This window comes from Rhinolophus ferrumequinum, chromosome 2, assembly GCF_004115265.2.
Source record: "Rhinolophus ferrumequinum isolate MPI-CBG mRhiFer1 chromosome 2, mRhiFer1_v1.p, whole genome shotgun sequence".
In the NCBI taxonomy this organism is placed as follows: Eukaryota; Metazoa; Chordata; class Mammalia; order Chiroptera; family Rhinolophidae; genus Rhinolophus; species Rhinolophus ferrumequinum.
Genome location: NC_046285.1, coordinates 70,352,993 through 70,378,572, shown reverse-complemented (window position 1 = coordinate 70,378,572; position 25,580 = coordinate 70,352,993). Strand labels below are relative to the sequence as shown.

The 25,580-nt window shown below is 40.1% G+C and overlaps 1 protein-coding gene across 2 annotated transcripts in view; it reads left to right on the top strand.

The window, feature by feature from the left end:
* Window positions 1–25,580, top strand: part of FNDC3B (fibronectin type III domain containing 3B) — a 320,537-nt gene that overhangs the window by 260,384 nt on the left and 34,573 nt on the right. For both annotated transcript variants that reach the window (XM_033130828.1, XM_033130837.1), the window contains exons 12-22: window positions 174–298; window positions 1,495–1,669; window positions 3,520–3,606; window positions 4,768–4,906; window positions 6,802–6,873; window positions 8,857–8,975; window positions 10,730–10,835; window positions 11,750–11,922; window positions 14,103–14,216; window positions 14,547–14,696; window positions 19,337–19,617. In XM_033130828.1, the coding sequence (XP_032986719.1) occupies window positions 174–298; window positions 1,495–1,669; window positions 3,520–3,606; window positions 4,768–4,906; window positions 6,802–6,873; window positions 8,857–8,975; window positions 10,730–10,835; window positions 11,750–11,922; window positions 14,103–14,216; window positions 14,547–14,696; window positions 19,337–19,617 (1,541 nt within the window). The remainder of the gene's footprint in view (window positions 1–173; window positions 299–1,494; window positions 1,670–3,519; window positions 3,607–4,767; window positions 4,907–6,801; window positions 6,874–8,856; window positions 8,976–10,729; window positions 10,836–11,749; window positions 11,923–14,102; window positions 14,217–14,546; window positions 14,697–19,336; window positions 19,618–25,580) is intronic.

The following is a 25,580-nucleotide window of genomic DNA, read 5'->3' as shown; positions in this document are numbered from 1 at the left end:
CACGTCATCATTGTAGAGCACTGTTACGTGCAACACGAACACTTCCCTAGAAGCTTTCCTTCTCTTGGTTTTGTTCATCCAAATTGGGAAATTAAGCAATTATTCAAAATGCCCCTTCATTTTTTTATGGTTATTAAAAAAAAATTATGTGCATTGTTTCACTTTTCTTTTAGGGAAAAAGAAACAGTGGTTTCAGACAGTGCTTCTTTGGGAGCCAGAAGCACTGCAAGTTGACAAAGCTTTGTCCGGCAATGGGGTACACGTTCAGGCTGGCTGCTCGGAATGACATCGGCACCAGGTATGATGGTTCTCAGTTGTGTGGCGATTCTGAGTTTTTCTCTCATGTTGCTGGAAGGTGAGAGGACGCCTGCTGCCTCCACACTGAACCAATTTGAGATTTTCCGAGGGAATCTTAATCAGAGGGTAGGGTGCCCCCTCTGATGGGGACATGTGCTGCCATGTGGCCTCTCTGCAGTGTTGCAAGCTGTAATGCAGAGACCCCACCAAGGGTCTCTGAGAACCAAGATGAAGGTGACAGTGAGACTTTGAAAGGAATCCCTTTTGGAGCTTTATTTTCTCAGATCATGTGCCTTTTTCTTTCATCACTTTAGCAAACTACTTTTTCTGTTGCCTTTTTCAATTATATGTATTTCCTGATACAAAGAAAGGGGTGCTGGGCCAGCCATGGTTGTCAAGCTGAGGGCAGATACTCCCAGGATTGGAGGAAATCTGGCCTGTCTAGGACTCCATAGCTTGGGGGTCGCAGGAGAAAGACAAGATCAGGTGTACAGTGAAGTGTCAGTGGATTAAAGGTGCTTTGAAAAGACTGTATTTATTTGCATTTACACTTCCTGGGTAACTTGATTAAGGGGAACATTTTTTTTCTTTTATCACTGCTTATTGAAATCTTCGTAAAGGTTCAGCACATCATTCATTGGTCCCCAACTGTTCTTCCGTCCTAAACGATCCTTAGCATTGTAAGGTTTTACAGCGCTCCCTCCCCACTCATGGTAGCCATTGTATTTTGAGAGTCCACTGGTTGAAAAAGTCATGATGTTAGAGGCTTCTATGATTCAAGGATTTGTAAATGATTGGAAGCTCCCCCAAACTTTTGAAGAATTGCACTATACATATTTGTAAAATGTTTATTTTATTGACAGACATCACTTGTGCTTACATTTATATGAAGGCTCCTTAGTGGCTGTGGCTCATAACTTGGTAAACATTGCACCATGTTTAGCTTTATGCTGGGTCTTTGGGGTAAAATTAATTCTTAAATATATTGTCCTGTGACGTGGTATGCTTTTTTTTAGTAGCAGACTAAAGGCGGGCATTGCAAATCGAAGATTGTAGAGACTATCTGAACCTGTCAGGCCCCAGACTTTCCAACCCAAGCAAGCTGTGCAGTAGGCAGGGTTATTCTTCCTGTTTTAAAACGCTGAGGCTACTCACGTGCTCCTAAACATATGCCTCACTGCATTTATTCCTCCACAGCGGTTATAGCCAAGAGGTGGTGTGCTACACATTAGGAAACATTCCGCAAATGCCCTCTGCCCCAAGACTTGTTCGAGCTGGGGTCACATGGGTCACGTTGCAGTGGAATAAACCAGAAGGCTGTTCCCCTGAGGAAGTGGTCACCTACACCTTGGAAATCCAGGAGGACGAAAACGTAAGTTCTGCTGGTTTTCTACTCTTGCGTGTCTTCTGTATAAATCAGTATTGTCATAACTACAAGACAGCAAATTAGATTCGCTACATAAATTCAAAACCAAACTCGTCATTTCAGCCACTGCCACCAGCAATCACCTGTCCTTCCCAGTCTTTCCCGTCCCACTAAATGCCATCCCAAACTTGTCATTTGGGGAACCAGAAACTGTTGGAGTCATCCTTGACCCCATGTATAAACAGTCAGCGAATCCTTTTACATCTTCCTTCTGAAAGTATTCAGAAACTGCCCTGCTTCTCAGCAGCTCCCTAGCGACTACGCTTTCACAAGCCACCGTCATCTTGCCCCTGGATTATCGTGAGGGTGTCTTAATTATTTCCCCTGCCTACACCCTTATTACACTAGAGTCTGTTCTCCACACAGAGCCTGAGTGGTCCTGTTAGATAAAACATGATCGTGTTAGTGCTGTGCTCACCCTTCCCACCTCGGTGCCTTCCTCTCTCCCACAGTAGAAGCCTGAGCTCTTACAATGCCTACGAGGTCCCACGGTATTTGAGTCTTTGCTGCCTCTGTTCCTGCCCCTGAAGTCTGCCGAACACACCAGGCATTCCCTGGCCTCAGGGCCTTTGCAGTTCCTAAGCCTTGCACCTGGATTTCCATGTTTCTTTGACTCACTTCCCTTGCTTCCTTCAGGTCTTTTCTCAAAGGTCACCTCTTTGGAGCACCTCTCCCTGACCACAGGAAAACAGCGCTGTCTGATCGAACTTTCCGTGATGATGGAAATGTTCTATCGTTTGTGCTGTCCAATACACATTGTGGTGCCTAATCACACATGACTGTTGAGCACTTGAAATATGGCTGTGGGCCCAATGAACTGAATTTTTCATAGTATTTAATTTAAAAAGCCACATTGGCTGCTTTATTTAATCTGCACGGCTACAGAAAGCAGCACCTTACTAGGTCCGCAATCCTATCCTTTTACCTAGCTTAATTTTTTTGTCATAACACTTAACAACATATGACATGCTTCATATTTACACACAGGTGGTTTTATTTATTTATTTTTAATCACTTCCTCCAACTGGCATGTAAATTTCTTTGGGTAAGACTTGGTTCTCAGGCAGTGTTGGACACGTGGGGTGTAGAAAAGAGAGCTTGATATATGGAAGGTGCTCGGTAATATTGGATGTTGGATGGATGGACGGACGGATGGATGGGAATACTACTGAATGAATTCTGTACATTCAGCTTTTAGTGGACATTTATCCTCTTAGAGGATCATGCCTTCCCTATCCAAGCTGCCCTTCCTCCCTTGGCCAGAAGAGGACACTGTTGGTCAGAAATCTCAGCCCCAGTTTATTGCAGAGCACATTGCAGCTTGACAGTGAAGACCTCCGTGCAAGAAGCTTTTGTCATGACAATATTATATACAATTTTTTATAAGTATGTACTGCTTCGTCACATAGTACTACTGGCTGGTTAAGTTCTTTGTTTAAAATGCTTACTGAGTAATCAGGAAAAGTTTGCTCTTGAGAAAAGCATATGGTGGCGTCTATTCCAAAGTAAATTTACATTCTCTCAGAGAGCATTGTTCTCATTTAAATTAGTATTAGCTTCACAGAAAGGTTGAACAGACCCAGGAGAAGTTACAGTGTAATCGAGTTAAATTCTTATTGAAAGCTAGCGTGCTATCTTCAGCACCATGGGCTTCTGACACTCTTTTTTGCAGTAGCTGCCAGACCTCTGGCCCACTGGTGATGATGGAAAGAAGCAATATAAAAATCCTACATACAAAGGTATTTAATGCCCAGACTTTGTGGTACTGATATTTCTTTCTGGCTTTGCCTTTTCAGGATAACCTTTTCCACCCAAAATACACTGGAGAGGATTTAACCTGTACTGTGAAAAATCTCAAAAGAAGCACACAGTATAAATTCAGGGTGAGTCAGCCATTTGGGTACCAGAACTGCTTTAAAAAGAAGCTGTTTTATGTTTCACCCATTTGCTGTTTCAGATTGACTCGGCAGGTTAAAAAAATTACTTTTAAGTTCAATGCATTTACATTTTTAAAGTAACATTTATAAAATGCACACCATTCTTTAATTTTAAAATCCACTTTTGAGAGAGAAAACTGTCGTAATGTGCTGTAATAAATTGTATTACAGCATGGCCAGATGGCCTCTCCTGGGAAGACCCAAACCAAAACGCCTAGTTCACCTGTCCTTCATCTGCATTTCACACCTTTCTCTTTGATGCTTCTCCTTTTAATCAGATTTCTCTTTTACTCTCCATGTTCCTTTGCTCTTGTGCCCATTTATTTTTCCCTCGGCCATTTTTGCTTTTCTTTGGTTACCACTCCCTCCCCACTTAGGCTTTGCTTTGGTCATTAACCACCACCATAATGTCACCGTAGACTTCATGGTGTAGCCAAAAGCAGTGCTTGGCAATCATTAAGAGAGAAAAAACAGTATGCTGCAGCACTGCTTCTGATCCTGTGCACTGCCCTGCGTTTTCCAGTGGGATGGCGTGCATTTGGGGAGAGAAGGTTCCACCCTCCCGTCTCTGATTTAGGGGCCAGATGGTGTTACTTGGCATGTAGTAGTCACTCCATGAACAGCTGTCAAATTATCAAGTGGAGTTGGTGACTTTTTGAGGAAAATGATAGTTTTTCAGTATTTTTTAAAAAACCCTTGTTATTCTACCCTGGCTATGAGAACACAGCTATACTGCTAGCATTTCTCCACCAGGTGGCATTATCCTACTCTTAAATGAATGAAGTTCTTTTAATCTTCCATGTTTTCCTTTCACAAAATAGTAAGAACAAGGTGGTAATATACTGGTTTTGTTTTATGTCTTCTTGAAAGGGTAAAAATGTCCTTAGCTAAAACCCACTTCATTTTTTTATTAATTGTTAATAGCCAACAATACAGAAAATTAATACTTAATAAAGAAACGCATAAATCAGCAATTCAAGATAAAGTGTGTATGTGTGTCTGTCTGTGTGAGTTGATGCATGCCTTGATCTTGCCGTGTTAAAAAGTCAGCATTGATTTAATACCTAAGGTCTATAGCATGTTAATGTTTTCCCGGTTGTGTTACAGCTGACTGCTTCTAATATGGAAGGGAAAAGTTGTCCGAGTGAAGTTTTGGTGTGTACAACAAGTCCTGACAGGCCTGGACCTCCTACAAGACCCCTCATTAAAGGACCAGTGACGTCTCATGGCTTTAGCGTCAAATGGGGTATGTTTTGCTACTGTTGCTTCTTTTTTTTTTTTTTTTTGACAGATTTTTAAAATGTATTAAATTCAGTAATGACAAACCAAAATAAAAAATAAAAGAACAGTATTATTTGCGAGGGTTTTATACATTTGGAATATACATCTGAGAAACATCCAGAGAATTCTACATATAGATAAAATGGACAATTTTAAGACCATCTCATTTTATGATTTTCCTGTATTACATGGTTTTCCTCCTATATTTTTAACGTGTTGTTGATTTGAAGGTAATAATCTCTGAATGTATATTTCATTCTTCAATCGCTTTCCTTTAAGGAAAGTAGTCATATTTAATGTAAGAAAATTGACTCATAAGGTTAATATTGAAAATAAATTTAAAAATTTAGGTACGTCATCCTAAGTAAATTTTGGCATATAGACTGTTTAAATTAAAATGAATTAGAAACACTTTAGTTTTTGTTATTGTTTGTGTATAACCAGAAGTCTTGAACTTGAGAAATGTTTCATACTGAAGTTCAGCATATGGTGTTTGGAGGTATCTGATAGAAGGATATTGTGTCTCACTCTGCCACGTGTATTATTTCAATGAAGTGAATGCCATTAGAATGTTAGTAAACATCGGTGATTATATGTAAAACTGTTATGTATACAATCATCACTAATATCATATAATAATATTAGCTACCCAAAAAGCAAAAATAAAAGTAGAAATTCAAAATAAGATTTTACCTGGCAGCCAAGTAAGGTAAAGGGAATTTAAAACACTGTTGAATAATTATTGGAGACACCAACCACTGAGACATATAACTGTTTCAAGTTACCTAATTTTGAGACAGAATTGTTAGGACATGTATTTCCCTGGAAGATGGATATGATTAAGAGAAACTATGCAATCTAGATGTGCTTTTTGCCAGACTGTAAAGCTTTTTTCTCAGAAAAATCCTAGAAAGTTCTCTTAACACTGAATATTTACTTTCATTAGCCATATGCTGTAATGTTTAACTTTATAATTATTGTTTTAAATTTCTTACTGAAGTATATATACATTAATGGAAATACCAGGTGAAAGGAGAGGGGGGAAGTTCCTAAATCTATACGAGTCATCTGAGGGTATATAGAAAATAACAGAGGTGGCTCACTGATAATAGAGGGAAATTCTGCGAAGTCTTGCAAAATTATAAACCAAGATATTTTTCTGCTCAGAAAACTCCTGCCGGCACAGAGTTACCAGTGACTAAATCCCCAGCATGCCGCAGGACTCTGGTCATTAGCTGGAACCTCCTCCTCAGACCCTCTTTAGTGCATGTTCTCTTTGATCCACAACTCCAGTGTTCTGTGTTTCACTGGGGATGTAGCGTTCGCTTAGTAGCAAACTGTGATGAATCAGATGTATTGCATTTGGAGGTATTATTTATTTTGTCAAATTTTGCATTTCTCTTTCCTTCATTCACCATCTCTCAAAAGAATCTGGTCAGTGATTATATAAGTGAAATTTAAAAAGGAATATATAAATATTTCATCTTATATAGAAAAAAAATCACGAAATATTAAAGACCAGGTTTCAGAATTCTCAAAGTAAATTTATTAATATAACTGTTAGAAAAATCAATTTATATTTTGAGTTTTTCCTCATGTTTCAGTAAATAAATGCTAACTCTGACATTTCAGTCTCTAAGAACTTTGAATAATTTGATAGTGTTGAGGTTTTTTGGTGTTTCTGTTTGTTTCTTTTGTTTTTCAACAAAGGAATTGGGTGAAATACTATATTATTATGCCTTTTGGTTAAATCCAGAATGCAGATAGTATAATGTTATATGATTTCATGTGTTCCAGTGATATTTACCAATAAAAATCAATACCTTTTTATAATTAATATGACATCTGCTTATTTTCTAGATCCTCCAAAGGACAATGGTGGTTCGGAAATACTCAAATACTTGCTGGAGATTACTGATGGAAATTCTGAAGGTAAAGTTTTTGGACATTGTTTATTCAAATCCAGTAGCAAGCCCATTTTCTAATATGATAAACATCTGTATCGTAATAGTAGGCAATCATTAATTCTAATGATAGAGCTGTCACAATAAACAAACCTTCCTCACATAGTGACAGTTTTTTCAAATACAGCATCAGGGACAGAGTGTGCTTGCAATGTACATTTTTACTGTGTTTTTAAATTTTTTGTTATTTCTTTAAACCAGAGGTCCTAATTAATAGAATGATTAAGTTTTTCTTCTCTCTTGGCACACTTTTTCTGGAAATTCTTGTAAGCAAAGAGAATGTCAAAAGCAATCAGCAGAAAGGATAAGGTGGAGGTAGCAGATGTTTGGTAATTTACAAATTCACATGAACAGTGTTGACAAACAAAATGTATTTATATGGGCTAGTGACAAGCGTCACACTCTTACAACAAGTTTAGAAAATGTTTCCATCTTTGTTGTGAGTTCTGAGTCAGATTATTTATTCATTACTTGCCATATTGTGGATTAAAGTAGGACACATGTTGGATATCAAATTTGTTAAAGAATGCCTTTTCAAAAATTCTTAGATCTTTCTAATAAAATTCATTAGGCTTTAATAGAAAAAAGTGTAGTCATCAGAATTTTTAAAATGACTTATCTCATTATTTTAATAATCCTTGTAATCATTAACTTAATATAAAATGATACATACATATGGTAAAGAAAGAGTTAATAGTAACTTTACAAACTAGCAGTGCAGGTGTGTGGCTTGCCTTTTATTTTGTACCACAATGGCCACCTGTGATATTTTGTTTTTCATGTCAATCAGGTCTTTTTTAAAGCTAAAAACATGAGAATTCTTTGAGATGGGCACAGCTGTTCTTAACATAAAACATAGGTTTTTACTGCACTAGAAAACCTACCCAGGAAAGAAGGCATGTTTGTGTAGTGGCTCATTGTGAAAACCTAAGTATATTTTGAATTTTCATGACTTTCTATTCATTAATGTCAGGATGACTGTCTATAATAAATCCTTTCTCCCATGGCCCTCGTACATGTAACTTAATTGTAAATCTAACTTATAAGCAGCTGAAGGAATTTGTGGCAGTTACTTTAGTAAAATGTTATGGAATAGGTAAAAATATTTTCCCTAAAATAACTTCATGGAGTAAAAGACTTTTGTAAAATAGTCAACTGGAAGCATAGTATTAGTGAGAGCAAAACAGGAGGAAGAAACATCCTAGCAGCCCAGATTTGTGAGGTAACCAGTGGGTTGAAGCAGCCTACATGCTTTTCCCCTGGTGGCATCAGTTTCATTCCGCACTCAGACCCCTCCAGTGGCCCAGTGTACTTTCTTTAATCCCAAGAAGTCGTCAGATAACTGGGTCACACACCGAGTGTTTCACCTTTAATCTGTTACATTCCCAGGCACTTCTGTCTTTTATGCGGGGCTCCATGAAGACAGAAGGCCTTTACCCAAAGGACTCAGTAATGGGAGGGTTTTACTCACTGCAACCTCCAGGCAGATAATAGCAGGACAAGCCTCTTCAGTAGAGCCCAAGACTGACCAGAAACCTCATGGTTGAGCAGCGTCCCCATGCCCGGCTGGCCCCTGAGGCCTCCTCATACTAGAACCATTTCACCATTGCCCGACTCTGTCCTCTGTCTCGTTTCAACATTCTCCCTATGCCAACTACAGATTTTGTGTGGTTTATAGCATCCCCGCCTCGTAGTCAGAAAATGTAATAATAGTGACATTAAGTAGTCTAGCCAGCAGAAGTACTAAGTATTAAAAATGACTCCATGTTATTTTAATATTTAACTTTGTACAGGAAATGGAAAGAGAGCCCTTTGGCTATTTAAAAAGAAAAAGAACAGGAGATGCTGGTTTTCATGGAAACCACTTAGAGCTTTTTTTAATCAGTGGTGGATACTGTTGCGTTTTTACAAAAGGCATAAACTCATACACTGGTCTGTCTTGTTTTAACAGCTAGTCAGTGGGAAGTGGCATACAGTGGATCGGCTACAGAACACACTTTCAGCCACTTGAAACCAGGCACTTTGTACAAACTCCGAGCATGCTGCATCAGTACTGGTGGACACAGTCAGGTTGGTTTGATTTTGGTGTAAAAGTAAACAGCTTTGGTCAAATTCAGACAACCTATCTATAACATGAGAGTAACATTGCTGTTTCAAAATGTATCACGACAATGACACTTGCCATGGTATACACCAGGAAATGAAAACTAGCATTTTTTGAATTGTGCTTTAGGGGGCATAAAAGATAGAGATAGACCCAGAATGATTCTCAACTGAACTGTGGTATTTTCAGGTACATTTGTCCCTTGTTATTTTATTAGAAGACTTTGGTGTGATCATACATGACATTTGAAAATGAGTGTTGTCTGGAATCTGTATTAGCTAAATGAGAGGAACGTCAGTTACTGCAGTGATAGAAAAGCATAACATTCAGAGTAAAAAAGATAGGATTTCCTGCAGAGCTCTGCCGTTACCACATCTGGCAACTTTGAGACACACTTTACGCAAGTTACTTTACTGCCACCTGCTGGGAAGTCATTGTAAAAATCGTATGCATTTATGTTGACTGAGCTGAGTGGTACCTCCTGCAGTTGTGCAGTGCCCAACTAGCACATCTGTGAGCAGCAGCCGATTTCTTGTTTTCTATTTATGTGACCTTAGATCAGCCAGTTAACATGTTAAGAGCCTTGGTTTCAGCCACACAGTTGTCTCAGAGGCTCAAAATAACCTCGTAAATACACAAGAAGTGCTCTAGAAGTGAGATAGTGTTATCTAAATGACTTTAACTTATGTTCAGAAACTGAGTGAGGGCCAAGATAGCAAAAAGACATTTTCATTGTATAGATGTTTAACATTAGCATTTGAAACCATAATATTGAGCGAGAGAGATTGAGAGATATGCTGGCTCGTAACTCTGTGCTGAGTTGACTTTTCAAGCAAATGCCTGCCATTTGGTGCTGAATTTTGCCAGTCAGGCCACTGCCAGCATTGTCTTAAAATAAGTGGTACTGTGGTGTTTGCACTGCCCATACGGATAGACTCCTTGTGGACAGGAGGTCCAGTTGACCATCTTTATGCAGGCCGGAGCTCTCGGGAGCGCCTCCCAGGGTGGGTATATCCACACCAACGCCACAGAATGTCAGCGATACCTCTTGTGCGTGAGGCGCTGCTCGCGGCGACACAGACAGTGCTGCTCAGAGCACGTCTCCGTAGCACCTCTCCTCGGGGAGAATGAGTTCAGTGGCGCTGCATCGCTCAGCCTGGTTGTCTCCTGACTCCAAAGGGGTTCAACTTCCAAACCACCAGCTTTATACAACCAGTTCCTGCAAAAAGAAGGCCTGCTTATTTTAGCATTAATTGAACCTGCTGGTTAATGTCAGACTCGGTTGATTAATATTGACTTTATTTGCTTTTTCTGCTCTGTATGTGGATGGTTGGCTATTTATGATACCATTTAAAATTTTCATCCAGCTGTTGTTTTGTGTCCTCTTCTGTCCTCATGAAGGGTCTAATTGTGGTGTAAAGGAAAATAACTGTGTGCTTAGGATACAGAACACTCATGTCTACAAGTCTGATTTCAGATATAATTATTTTTACCAGTGCCATATGCATTATATGTCCACACTTACACACACACACACACACACACACACACACACCTACACCTACACCTCTACCTCATTGCATAAGAAATCATGTGTGCACATGCAATGTGTAACCCCCTTTTGGTAGCATTTACGGTAACGTGGTAGAATTAGTCTGGTATGTAGAGGTCTAATAAATTCCCATAACTGAGCTGGTTCTTTCCGGTGTTTCTTCCGCAGTGCTCCGAGAGTCTCCCTGTCCGCACACTAAGCATTGCGCCAGGTGCATGTCGGCCACCGAGGGTCCTGGGTAGACCAAGGCACAAAGAAGTCCACTTAGAGTGGGGTGAGTGTACATCTTCCCATTGACATGGACAGTTTGGACAATTGGAGATGGAGTTGAAGATGTAATGCTTTGTAATTAAGTTGGAAGTCTTCCTTCTGAAAACCGTTGTTTTTCCTGTTGAAAATGTCCGTGTTCTTTTTAATGTACGTTGGCTTGGGTTTGTGTTCTCCCACTCGCTGTTGCTCTTCCTCCTGTTCCTGGCAGGGCCACACATGTGGCTCAGCCCTACCCTCTGGAGGGCACTTTTCTACAAAATGTGCCAGAGCAGCAAGTCTTTTTCAAGAAATTTTCAACTTGACTCATGAAAGTTGTGCTCAGTTTAGAGATTAAACCGAGAAAATGGTTTGTGAGGTAACATCTAATTCCCCCTCGTCTTTGCTGCTTTGTCCTCTGTGGGTTCCGGTGCTTTACAGCATTGATTCAAGGTGTATTAGCATTTCTTGTGTCAGCAATTCCCAGCATGTAAAATTGCAAATGTAAACCTGCAGAACTCTATTAGACTTTTTCCCCCACCACTGTGTCTAAAATATAATAAAATACTGTGCCAACTTTGGGTCATTTATCTTGATTTATCCTGACCTTTGGTTTCAAGTTAAAGAGATTTCCCTCAGTTTCTTCCCTTCCCTTGTCTTAGATTGTAAAGAAATTTGCCTTAGTGGTTCTATTGTTTTTAAATCATTAACATGATTAAATGTACTTAAATGTACTTGCTTTGGAAAGTATGGGGAACATCATTCAGAAACTTCTTTTGTATCTCTTTTCTTTTTGGGGGTGGGGTGTGGGTTCTTTTATAAGAAAGATACAGAAGAGGGGCCACCTACATGGTGTTTTGCAAACCTTGTGGAAAGTCAGCTGTGATTTTTGTCATCTGGAAACACAAACATGATGTGCTGACAAACGTTCTCCACTCCTAGATGTCCCTGCCTCAGAAAGCGGCTGTGAGGTCTCGGAGTACAGCGTGGAGATGACAGAACCCGAGGACGTAGCCTCAGAAGTGTACCACGGGCCAGAGCTCCAGTGCACTGTGGGCAACCTGCTTCCCGGAACTGTGTATCGCTTCAGAGTGAGGGCTCTGAACGATGGAGGGGTGAGTATAAGCTCCTAGCACTTCCTTTCCACCCTCCTGAAAATCCTCAGCAGTCTCTGGCCAACCTTGACAGGCATTAAAGAATGTACATAAAATCTTCTTTCTGAATTGATATATTGTGATTTTATGTTCCCAGCACTGAAAACTTTGTTTCTTATGTCCTCATATCATTCTGTTAAGATAGAGTTCAAGATTAATAAGAGCATCACCCTTTAGATAGTTTTGGTGGTTTTCAAAATAATTTCCTATTCACTCATTGACTCTTTTATCAGCTATAGGAAATTAGGACTACAATAATATTCTTTTCTCATATTGTCTAAATTACCCCGTAATGTCTTAGATCAGTTTTTAAAACTGAAGTGGGATAATGGCTAGTGAGGCCACGTTATTTTTGTTTTATTTCAAGTGAAGACTAGAACTCTCTGACCCTTCTACTGCTCCATTTAGAGTTGTCATGGTGGGTTATCAGAGAGTGAAAGTATGTGTCTGTATGATATCCACAAAGGTGTTAGTTGTTGCTGCTGTTATTGTTATTTTAAATTGCAGAGTGCTGTGGATTTGGGAGAGATTCATAATGAGAACAAGGTGACCCAGAAACTGTAGGGCTTTTTGGTGTGTCACAGATGGGCAGAAATATAAAAGAAGGCAGAAGGGTATCGGTACAGCAGACTGCTGCTCAAGTCCCCGCAAAGTGCTAGTGATTTATATAGATAAATTCCATGCAAATAAATATGTGTAATTAATTGATGAAAAATTTTAAAATAAGAAAGCGCAACTAACAATGACACGATGTTGACGGTGACCTTTTTCTCATTCTCGGTAGACTTGTTAAAGTCTTTCAGAAGTGAAATGTGCTTTAGTCCATTTCATGCTAGCCACCACTGACTGAAAACATCTGGCCTGAAGTAGGATCGCCAGCTTTTAGCGGGAGCTGGATTTCTTCTCATTCCCCATTAGGAAGGCATTTCAGACACAACACAACTATCTACATTACCAAAAATCAACAACGTGAAAGTAAACAGTAAAAATGTATTGATGAGAAGATAAGGAGGCCTATGCATCCAAATATAACTATATAAATAAAAAGAGGATGGATGGTGACGGCTGCAGATGCTGCAGAAACTTGATCGTACTTTTGTTTTGGCCTTTTCCCCATCAGCTTTTCAAGGGATCTCTGCCATAAAATGATGTAACTGTGCTGATTTGAGTTTTACTTTGTCTCACCTTTAACTAATTTATGATGTAAAGAACTAGCTTTAGTCTTGGTTTATTCCTGTTATGTTGGAAGTTAACCATTTATTTGACTTTTAGCCACCTTCAGAGAGTTTCATTTCAGAGAGTTTCTCTCCCATCCCAACCTCCCACCCCCGCCCCAGCATATTTACAAGTTGTGTTGGAAAAATGTGAGAGGTTGGGGGTTTTTTTAATGTTTTTTTCCCCATTTTTGAAAAACATAGTCATGTACTTCATTAGCCTGGAATTTATTTTATTTTACTCTTTGCCCCAACACTGAAGTATCACATATTCCTGTGTGAAATGGGTGATTATGATTCTCTCGAAATGTTTTCATTCTCCAGTTGCAGTTGGCCCTCAGTGGTGCGGTCACTGATGGTAATAATGTAAAGAAAACAGGAGTACAGTATAAACCTTCAGAAAGTTGAGATGGTGGGACATGCTGAGAACACATTAACAGGAGCATTAATTTTCAAAATGTCAACTTGCAATAACTAGAAGAAATGCTCAGAATTTGATAATCAACAATTTTGAGTGTATTTTTATGTATGGCAAATTAAACTGCAGTGTACCTCAGACTTAGTGTTCTTTGATGTCCTATGCGAAATGTTAAAACAGAATGCCTGTTGTGTTAAGACTCAGCATATTTTTGTTTTCTGATGTCACAGTACAGGAAAAATGTTTTAGTAAACCAGCTTTCTAATCCATTTGAATAAAAAGAATATACATATATAGTAGACATTTACCACTCGGGGAAATTGTGTAGGAAGAAAACCTTACGCACATTCATGTGAAAGTGAAAATGCCACTAGGTAATATTTTTGCATCTGTTGCATTGACGATGGTGTTAGCCTAGCCCTTATTGGTTATAAGCTTGTATACGCACGATCACATACACACGTGTGTGTCCACATACATACGAGGATGTGCATGTTCTTCTCTTTCAGTATGGCCCCTATTCTGATGTCTCAGAAATCACCACTGCTGCCGGGCCTCCTGGACAATGCAAAGCACCTTGTATTTCTTTTTCACCTGATGGATGTGTCCTGGTGAGCTGGGAGGTAAGTCAGGCACATGTTCTGCATCGATTTCTGTTCCTTCTGCTTTATCTGCCACTCAGTGCAAGTCAGGAGGAACCTACAAAGCCACAATTCACAGATGGGTGATTTTTACACATTAATCTCCCTTGGCACTGGCTTATATCATTCAGAGTTGTGGAAATTTTTACCACTAGTCAAAATTGAGTATCTCTTTCATGCATTTTTTTTTTTTTTAATCTATTTGAAATTTCCTGGGGCATGGTGTTCTCTTTTCCAGTTTGGTTGGTTGAACACAAACATCAGAGTATTTTCTTCTCAGTGAAATTAACTACCCGAATCTGTGCTTTCCAGAGTCCTGAAAGCTCCGGTGCTGACATCTCAGAGTACAGGTTGGAATGGGGAGAAGATGAAGAGTCCTTAGAACTCATTTATCATGGGACCGACACCGGCTTTGAAATCAGGGCTCTGTTGCCTGCTGCCCAGTATTGCTGTAGACTACAGGTAGGTTGGCGTTACTCAGACTTACAAACACTGGTGTCCCATGGAAGACTTTTGGGCAAACTCACTCACAGGCTCATGATGGATGCCACTAAGAAAGATGATGTGGGAAAAGAGTCCTTCTAAAGAAAAATAAATGTAATTGCTGTGGTATTTTACAGTTAATTTCTGCTTCTCGAGCAGGCCCTGAAATACAAGAAATTCTCCTGCTCACCACCCTTACATCTTGCTTGTTTATCAATTCACTAACTAAATGACTGACTCCAAGGCAAAGGTGTCACAGCTCCTTAGGGAAGATTCTTTCTGTCTGAATTCCTCTGAGATGCACCTTGCAGTGGGAAAGCCACTTAGCACTGGCAAAAGACAGAAAGCTTATATGCCCGCCTTTAAGTGGGGCCAGGAAGAAACATTAATTTGGACTAGTCTGCATTAGATTCCTGGACCCATCTCCCGCTTCGCAGTGACGGTTAACGAGGCTGGTTATCTGTGAGCTTCCACTTGGGAGTCCAAATAGAATAACGTCAAGAACAGTTGGCTTCTAGCCCAACCCTGAGAGTGACAACAGTTGTGGGTTTACTTTTACTTTGTTGGCTTGGGTAAATTATTTTTTCTCCTTTTTATTGTCCTGAGAAACAGGGTTCTTCGTCCATTTCTTTCCTTTTGTTCAGTAACGGTTTTCTTGAGCGCTACTGTGCCAGAATCAAAGCATGACCGGGGACGATCAAGAGGAGAGATACAAAGATTAGTGAGATGTGATTCTTGACCTTGAAGAACAATTCTGGCGTCACACACATTAGATTTAAATAGACAAAGAAGCAAAGATGCCAGATTTAGGTTTTCACCTGATTTAAGTCAGATCGAATTGCTTATGACAAGTCCAGCAAAATCAGTGTCTCTGGCCTCTTTGGAGAAAACATTCCCTTCATAAGTTAATTTTCCAGATCAATTGAAGCTTGTCTGTTAAATTCTGAAGCCTACTTTATCGTAACCATTTCTGAATAAACTCTTTTTTATTATACACTTCCTTCTTGAGTGGAGCACCTAGGACATAATTAACCCTTTGTCAATGAGTCAGGGTCACAGCACGTTATCTGATCTTTATAATAGAGATGCTGAGTCATGGGGAAAAGGTTAAATTATATGCCACTCTCCTGTTTTTGGAACCAGGCAGGATATAAATAAAGAACTGTCTGCCACCACAGGAAAGAACTTAGGCTTTTCGAGTTTTGGTCTCTCCTTAAAACGTTCTTGCTCTTTTTCTTTCGGAGTATATGTTGTCACTTAGCATTGACTTCTCCAAACTGCATTTTAAAAGCTGCATTGGTAAAAATAGAACCTGCCTCCCTGTTTTGACAAGAAGTAGAAAACATTTTCAAATGTCTATAATTCTTTGTCTTAAAATGAGTCAGACTCTGTGAAGGGGATAGTATTTTCAAAGCCACCATCGCTATGCTAAAGAAGTACTGCTGGAAAAGTGTCTCCTCAGCCTACATTGATTTCTTGGTACCTGTGAGCCAAATATGAATTATTTTCATTTGACATTACTACAGAGTCAGGTTAAACCCAAATATTCTTTTGAATACTGGTGCCTTAAAGATTAAACACTATCATAGCTATGCTACGTTTTATAAAAATTGGGCGAAACATAGCTTGTTTTACTCAGGAATTTTTGAAGTTTTATATTCTTCCTTAGGAATATTTTAATTAACAAATGCCAAAGTAATTCTGTTCACATGAGGCATATTGTATGTTGTAGGCATACTTTTATTTAGCAAAAGATGCTTCTGAGTTGTTTACTTTGAAAACTGGTAATAATAAGTGGTATAGATCAAGAAAACAATTCCCATAGAATGAAGCTAATAAAAGAAAGTGGGATCGTACAATAGAAAAACAGCATTATTGGAGAAATTGGTAAGATTTTAATCAGGTCTCTATATAATTAATTAGTACAGTTGTACTAATGTTAATTCCCTGGTTTTGATCATTGTTTCGTTTTGTAAAGTGTTAATATTAGGGAAAGCAAGGTAAGAGATGTACAGAAATTTCTCTGTACTATTTTTGCAACTTTTCTGTAAATCTAAAATTAATTCAAAATTTTACAAGTCTTGGTTTTTGTTTTTTCAGTTGGGGAAAATGCTATTTTGTTCTTGCTTTTCCCTATGGGAAGGAGAGACGTGAAACACTGACTGTTGAACTGATACTCTGCCAGGATTTTACATGTTAATCAATTTAATCTTTACAATAATCCTATAAATTAGGTGTTACTGTCCCCATTTTACATCTAGGAAACAGGTTCTGAGATATTAATTTGCCTAAGACCACAGGTAGTAATAAAGGAATCAAGGTTTGAACTAAGCTCCAACTCTAAAAGCTGTTCTTTTTCTTCTATTTTATGGTGATAGAAAGCCTTAGTCAATATGAACATTGAGCTCCACTAGGTCTTACTTTTCTGCTCCATGATAAATTTCTGTCCAGAAATAAAATCTCTAAATATATGCTGTTAAAATAAATTGTAGCATTAAAATTTTACCTATCAGAAAGTTGAAGTATTATCATGAAATGGGACTAGATATGACAGAATATTAAGTAAAGTTTCAAAAGTGATTTAATAGCAAATGAATGCTATTAGTTTGTTTCTTTGAAATTAAGAGTAATGCACAGATATTGCAAGTTTTGTTTTTTGTTTTGAACAAGTTTTTTTTGTTTGTTTTTGTTTTTGTTTTAATTTGTCCTCATAAGCTCTCCTATGAAGTAAATGAGAACTAAGTTTTAGAATACATTCACTTTGGTACCATTCACAAATGTTTTTCTCTTTATAAGGAAAAAATTTTTTAATAACATTTATTGAATATGTACTCTGTATCAGGTATTCTATTTTTTAGGACTACAACCATGAACCAAACAGATATGGAATTTGCCCTTATGGGACTTACATTTTAATCAGGACAGTAATTAAATGAAATTTATACTGTGTTGGTGACAAATGCTATGGTGACTAATAAAACAAAGAAGGGAAATAGGAAATGAGAGTTAGAGGGGGCTAGAGGTGGGTGACTGCAAGTTTTAATCTGGTGTTCAGAGAGAGCTCACTGAAAAGGTAGCACTTGAAAGAAGGCCTGTAGGAGCTGCTCGAGTGAGCTGTGCAGAAGTCTGGGGAAAAGCTTTCTGAACAGAAGGGGCAGCAAGTGCAAAGGCTCTGAGATAGGAGCAAACTTTGTGTCCCTGTGGAATGTCAAAGAAACCTGTGTGGCTGGAGCAGAGTCAGTGGGGAAGACAAGTGGGTGATGAAGTCAGAATGGTGATGGGTTTTTGGGGAGGGTGGTGGTGGTGAGCAGATCAGACAGGATCTTGTGAGCTGTTGTAAGGACTTCAGAGTTTATTCTGAATACGGTTGGAGGCCATTGAAGGGATTTGAGGAGAGTCACTCTCAATCACTTGCTGTGAATAGCGACAATGGGGCGAGGACTAACATAGACACCAGTTAGGAGATCATTACAGTGACTAGACGACAGTGAGTGTAATTAGACGAGGGTGGTACAGGATAGGGTAATGGCCTGGATAGAGGTGTGAAGGGAAGATGTCCAGTGATGATGCAGGGATATGATTTGAACAACCTGAAGAATGGGGACAACTACAGGAAGTACAGTGAGGTTTTTGGTGAAGAGAGATGGGGTGGAGGTGAGGAGCTGTGTGGACACTTGAGTTTGAGATGCCTGTTTGACTCGCAAGTGGAGACACCCAAAAGGCAGCTGGATACATTAGGCTGACATTCAAGGCAGAGGTCCAAGCTACACAAATAAATTTGGAAGCAGGATATAAATGTTGTTTACCTCCTGAGACCAGATGAGGTCTTCAAGAGTTTAGAAGAGACAGAAAAGAAGAGATGTCCAAGCTCTGGGTGCCCTCCAGTGTTGAGAGATGTGGGTGATGAGTAGCAACCAGCAAAGGTGATTGAGAAGAAGCAGCAGGTAAGTAGAAACAAGAGTATGGCTCCTGGAGACCAAGTGAAGGAGCATTTGAAAGAGCGATGAGTGATGAAGGTGTCAGCTATTGCCCTCAGGTAAAGTCAAGACAGGACTGAGAATTGATTTCAGATATGAGTTCATCATTCCCATGGAAAACACTAGAGATCTTTTCTAAAAGAGAAAAGATTCCTATTGCTTGTCCAGGGCAGCACTAGAGTTAAAAGTCAGATTACTGAATTCCAGTCCCTGCTTTGCCTCTACACCTGGGGCATGAGTTATTTAATCTGACTTGGAGTCCCCTCATCTGTGAGAGGCAGATAAGAAATCTTGCTATTTACTGTCTGCCTCACAGGGTTATTGGGAAGATCGCATGAGACAGTATGTAACCTGCAGTGGGTCATGCCAATATAAATAGAGTTATTGTACAATTGTTTGCCATAAAAGGTGATGATGGCAATGTTATTGTCTTTGACTTTATTAACGGACAAGATGTGATTGGCAAGTGGTCAATTTTGGAAAGTGGTCATTAGATTAAAGTGAACATTTTTCTAGGATTTATTTCTACCTGTTTCTAGAGTAAATTGTATATTAGTTTAGATTTATTTAACAACACCTAACATGGAGGCATTAGAATATACAATGGGGTCATGTGTCCTTTGTCTTACTGTTGTCCTTTAGGCTGTCAATCAAGCTGGAGCAGGACCGTACAGTGATCTTGTCCTTTGCCAGACGCCAGCATCTGCCCCAGACCCTGTCTCCACTCTCTGTGTCCTGGAAGAGGAGACCCTCCATGCCCACCCTGACTCACCTTCTGTGTGCCTTGTATTGAACTGGGAAGAGCCGTGCAATAATGGATCTGAAATCCTTGCTTACAATATTGATCTTGGAGACGCTAGCATCACCGTGGGCAATACCACCACCCACATTCTGAAAGAGCTCCTTCCAGAAACCACCTACCGGTGAGTAAAGGGAAAGAGAAATAAAGCTGGGTGGACATATCAGCACTGCGGCTACACACCCTTTCGGTTCTGGAGGGCAGATGAGTGATTTCTAGCCATTTTTAATTAACATATTTAAGAGTGCTAAATGCAAATATAGCTTTAAGACTTGTATTGCTTTATACTTTGAGTCGGTTAGAAATTTATACAATTTCACCTCCCCCTGTAAATCAGTTGCTCCTTCTTGGTAACCACTTTTCTTTGTTTTTTTACTGTGACTCATCCTTCTGTGTACAGCCTATGTCCTCACCTTGTCCTTGCCCACCTCTGCTATTTTTCTGATGCCCCAAAAGCAAACACAGTGTTACAAAAAAAATGGTGATGTTGCTTTTACTCAGGATTTCACAAGGGGCCAGAAAAGAAGTTTCACACACCACCAAGCAAACCTCCATTAACGTCTGTGTTCTTTCTTTCCCAGTGTGCCTGTGGGGAGCCAGCCACCTCCCCTTCCTCTTCTCACACATCGTTTTCTTCACCATGGCCTTTTAAAATTTCAAATCATTTAGCTCTGTCCCCACATTGCCATAATTCGCTCAAAATAACGATTACACTCAGCATTCGAGAAGTAGAGGAACCGCCTGTGGTTATTCAGGGGTTCCCAGTCCAGGCATCTCCCTTGGTCGGATTGAATGGTTTCTTGAGCAGGTGAAGGAGAGCATAGATTCACATTCAGGTCATCAGCTGTGTCTTTAGGCAAGTTACTGAACTTCTCTTTGTCTCAGTGTCCTCTTCCGTAAGTGGGGAGAACAAGATTGCTCGCCTCAGGAGATTGTTGTAAACAGTAAACCAATTAACATGAAATGCTTACATAGAGCCCAGCAGTATATATCAAGTGCACAGTAAACATGTGTTGTAATTTTCATCATCATCAAGACAACCATCCAACAAAACGAGTTCTTCCTGGGGTGGGGCGGGGGGTGGGGGCAGAGTGAAGGGCACGCAGATAACTTGCTACTGGAAAAAGAGTCATTACTTCACTTATTTTTTCTCTGCAGTGCTTTCTAGTTGGGTGGTCTGGTATGCTACCATTTTTATCCCCAGAAGCTGAAGAAAGAATCCACTAATCAGTTACAAAATACAAAAGTTCCATCCTGCCATATCATATTATCTCGACTATTTTCTTCTCTCACCAGATCTTTTGTGAATAATTTATATAAGTATATTCATTTTGCTTTTCAAAACAATGACAATGTTTTTGTGTTTTCTAATCTTTTATTCTTTTAAGAAATCTCTTCGGGGCACAGTTCTGGACACTGTGGGTCTATAAAACAGTGACAAACACTATTCTTGCCCTGAGAGCACTCACAGAGTTGAGGGACATTTACACAGGAACCTAAGATGATACGTTATTGTAACATCACAGGCTGAAAATAACACTGTACGCAGTCCTGTTGACGTTTCAGAGAAGACTTGGGGTTCCGAACGGGAAAGAGGGTTCTAAGTGGGATTTGAAATAGAAGCAGAATAAAGAGGAGCATAACTTAAATAGATGAGGAGGCAGGCCAAGGGCATTCTCTCCGTTTTAGCCTTTTAAGTCAATCTCAGAAAGGCAGTCTTCGCTCTTGGGCTACCCAAATGCTCAGTGCCCATTGTTCCAGAGCACTCAGTCAGGTGCTGAGGAAATCCAGAGATTATTGAACCCAGACCTTGACCTCAGGGAATTTCCGCAGTCCTGAAACTCTAAGGAAACCTGACCATGAGGTCTCATCTCTGGGCGGAAATGACGGATGACCAGCATCCCCCAGCTGTTTCCAAAGGACCAGATGCCCTGAATTTTGCCTGACCTTGATCTCTCAGGCTAGAAAACCTCTGAAGAAGCCACACTGGTTCAGAGACTCACTGAAAGGCTTTGTGTCCACACTGATTCACACCCATGTCTACCCCAGAGTGGACTCAGATTCTCAGCTCAGTCCTCTGAACACTCGGATCAGAAATCATCAAAGGGCTCTTAGGGAAAGGTGTTCGCTGAGGAATTTCACTTCTTCCTGACATTGTGCCTACCATAAAGGTGGCTTACATGATTGTCAACTTGAAGGATAACAGGAGGATGATATTGGAGGAATGCTGACTTTTATCAGTCAACATACAGTCAAATGAAAATTGCACACCTTTAGAAAAGACAGATTTTTTGGCTCTAGTCATATTGTGTGTTCTTGCCCGCCCCCCAGAAAAAAAAAAGTTAGCCTAAGTCTTTGCTGATCAATCAGTAAATAAATCAGATGTTTCATAGTTAAGATACTAAGATTAATATTCATGTTTAAGATCATCTTTATGCAACTTTATACTAGTTTCTATGATTGGGTGCTCTGTAGTAGAACTCTGGTCAACCACAGGCTTGTTCTTTTGTTTCCAAAACACAATTGCAATAATTATAGTGAAACACAAGATGAATATTTCAAGGAACTAAAGGTATAATTTGGGTGCAGTCAACCTTTACCTCACGTTTTTCTGACCCCTAAGTTGGTTAAAACATACAGAGAACAGATCATGATGTTCTAAATAAAAATATGGAATGCAGTATTTTAAGCAGTCCTCGGGGCTCCGATAAAGGACTTGTTTCTTTGGTGAATTTTTTTGTTGAACTTTCAGCAGTTACAAATTATTCTCACACTGAGTATTTTCTTTCTCTGTCTTGTGGGAACAGAAATGTGTTTGGCTCTCTAGCAAACCTACCGATGCAAGAGGGTTTTTTAATGGATCCATTGCATCGCCATCGGTGCTTGCAAACATACCCATTGGCTTCTGACGCCCTGTATGGAATTTGGAATGCCAATGCTCTTTTTAAAGGCATTACCTTTACGCTTAGAACTGAGTTTGAAACTGAGTTTATGTTTTGGTTTGAGGAGGGAGAACAATGTTATTGATAACAGACATAGCTCTCCTTTCCATGCTTCCAGCCACACAGGGTCGTGTAGTCTTTGCAAGCTGAGAGAAACTAGGTCACATGGTGTTGTCCCTTCCCAGTGCCCTGGCTTGAGCATCTCCAGTCCTGGGGCAGTGGTCCCAGTCTCTCATCACTAGGCATTCCACCTGTGAATAACTATTTTGTGAAAACCTCTGTGTATCTAAAATCTATACAGTTGATCCTGGGCCTTCCTCTACAGCAGTGGTTGTCAAATGATTCCTGGGCCAGCAACGCCAGCAGCACCTAGCAACTTGCTAAAATGCAAAATAATAGGCCCTACTCTAGACCTACCGAGACAGAAACTCGAAGAGGTGGAGTGGCATTCTGTGCTTTAAGTAGCCCTGCAGGAGATGGTGGTGCATGTTGAAGTCTGAGAGCCTCTGGCCTAGCGCATTGATTCTTGAATGTTAATTATATAAGAATCACCTGGAAGGAACGCTTTTGTGAAATAAAGAAGTCTGAGCCCCACTCCTGCAGCCTGTGGTGTAGAGGGCCCCAGAGGGTACCTGGTCATCAGTATCTTCCAGTGTTGGCTGTCTCCTACTTAAGCATCCTCACTTCGTTCAGATATGTCCTCAGTAGCATGGGTTTTCTGTAACCTCCTTCACCCTCTTCATTGGGTGGATTCTCTTTCCTGATGGCCTCTTTGATGAATGGTGCCCAAACCTCCAGGAATGGTCTGGCTGGCTGGCTGGCTCAGAGAAGAGCAAAGCTGTCACCTTACTTGTTCTCCAAAGGGAGCAGTTAGTTTAGTAAGGTTGCCTTAGATTACTTTTTTTTTTTTTGGCAACCTCATTATATGTCTGACTCATACTGAGCTGGCAAACAACTAAAGGTAGATTTATTTGTTATGCTCCTTTATACTCTTTTTGCTAGGTAAAATGAGGATGAAAATAACATTTATTGAGTCCTGACTCTATGTCAAGCACTACATTAGCCTGTCAAGTGAGTCATCAATCATTTCATCCTAACAAGATGAGGCAGGCTTTATTAGACAAATTCTGAGTAGTTCCGAAGTAGCACACTGGAGTCCAACAGCCTTGACTTCAATCCTGGCTCCCTCACTTATCTCTGTGACCTCTGCAAGTCAATTAGGCTCTGTGTGCCTTAGTTTTCTGATCTGTAAAATGAGGATAAGAACTTCAACTATCTAGTAGGGTTATTGTGTGTTTCAGATAAGATTTCAGGCACTAAGTATGGAACCTGGCACACTATAAGTAAGCACTCAGTAAATTGTTGGGTAGGGAAGACGTGAGCTGGACATTGGGTTGTGACCAGATTATAGGTGGAAGTGTCTAGAAATCTGGCATTATCCTTTAAGCAATGGGAGACATTTAAGGTTTTTTTCCTTGTCAGAGCAGGGCATGTAAAAAATAATAGCAAGTCTAAGTGCCTGGAAACAGCGTGGTGACACAGTATCCAAGGAGCTGTCAGGAGAAGCAGCTTGGTTGGTGGTGGGGCTGAACGTCAGCCAGCTCAGGTTACCCGTCTAGGAGCCTTCCCTGAGTAACTTCACTCTGAACATATTCTTTTCCCCCAAAGAGATGTCTGGGTTAAAGCTACGGTTTTATATTCCTTCAGAATTTATATAGTGATTATTCTCTTTCTTCATGTTCTTCTTAATTAGATGGTAGATTGGTGGTGGGTGAGGGGTACAAAAAGCCCATCTTTTGCTGCTTAGGCCTCTCCTACGCAACCCTTCATGGGGGAAGGAACGCTATCTCCCCCGACCCCAAACCTACATTTGAGACATCCTGAGTACTTGAATGGCTAATCCTGACAGAGAAGTCACCTTCCCCACTTGAGGAAGGTTTGTTTTAAAAGTCATGCTTTTTTTAATACATATAATGTCAGAAATTTGATCTTGTGTGTGTGTGTCTAAGGCGCATTATGGCAGCCTATGATCTTCTGAAGCAGGAATGTATTTGGCATTTGGAATTAGACAGTAGAGATTTTTATTGGAGAAGGGGAACGGGACTTTATTGGGGAACAGTGTGTACTTCCAAGACTTTTTTCCAAGTCAAGTTGTTGTCCTTTCAGTCTTAGATGTGGAGGGTGCCATTCAGCATCAAGTTGTCCTTTCAGTCTTAGTTGTGGAGGGCGCAGCTCAGCTCCAGGTCCAGTTGCCGTTGCTAGTTGCAGGGGGCGCAGTCCACCATCCCTCGTGGGAGTCGAACCGGCAACCTTGTGGTTGAGAGGACGCGTGCTCCAACCAACTAAGCCATCCAGGAGCTCAGCAGCAGCTCAGGTCAAGGTGCCGTCTTCAATCTTAGTTGCAGGGGGCACTGCCCCCCATCCCTTGCGGGACTGGAGGAATCGAACTGGCAACCTTGTGGTTGAGAGCCCACTGGTCCATGTGGGAATCGAACCGGCAGCCTTCGGAGGTAGGAGCGTGGAGCTCCAACCGCTTGAGCCACTGAGCCGGCCCCTAGACAGTAGATATTTTAATAGTCGGTTTTCAATAAAAACTAATAAAGAATATGTTTCTCAATTTGATTTATTTAATCAGTATTATCAGTGTATTGATGGATATTGCAGACTCCTGGGCACTTACAGAGAGTTTGCACATCAGTCTGACCAAGATAGTTTCCCAGAGTTACAGCACTTCCCTAAACTGGAAAGCAAAATTCCATTTCCCTTATACTTAATTTGTAGAGCTTAAGATTTCAGAAACTGGTATGCAATGCATGTTAAAAACAAACAAACAAACAGAAATGCCCTGCAGATCCTATTTAAATTTGAAGATTAACATGTTACTTCGGCCAAGAGAAAACTTCTCAAGTTTGGATGTGGATAGACATTAATTAACTTAATCAAACTTGAAAAGCAGTTTTTTCTGAGGTGAATTCTTAGACGTGTTCTTCAGGTTAGCGTTTGTTTTGTTCATTATTCCCAGGTGAGCTCTCACTGGAATTAAATTATTTTCACACACTGCATTTTTCTCCCCAAAATAAAACAAATAGTAATGACCTTAGTCCTTGTTCAGTTTGCTCAGCCTTCTATGTTCAGACTTCCTAAT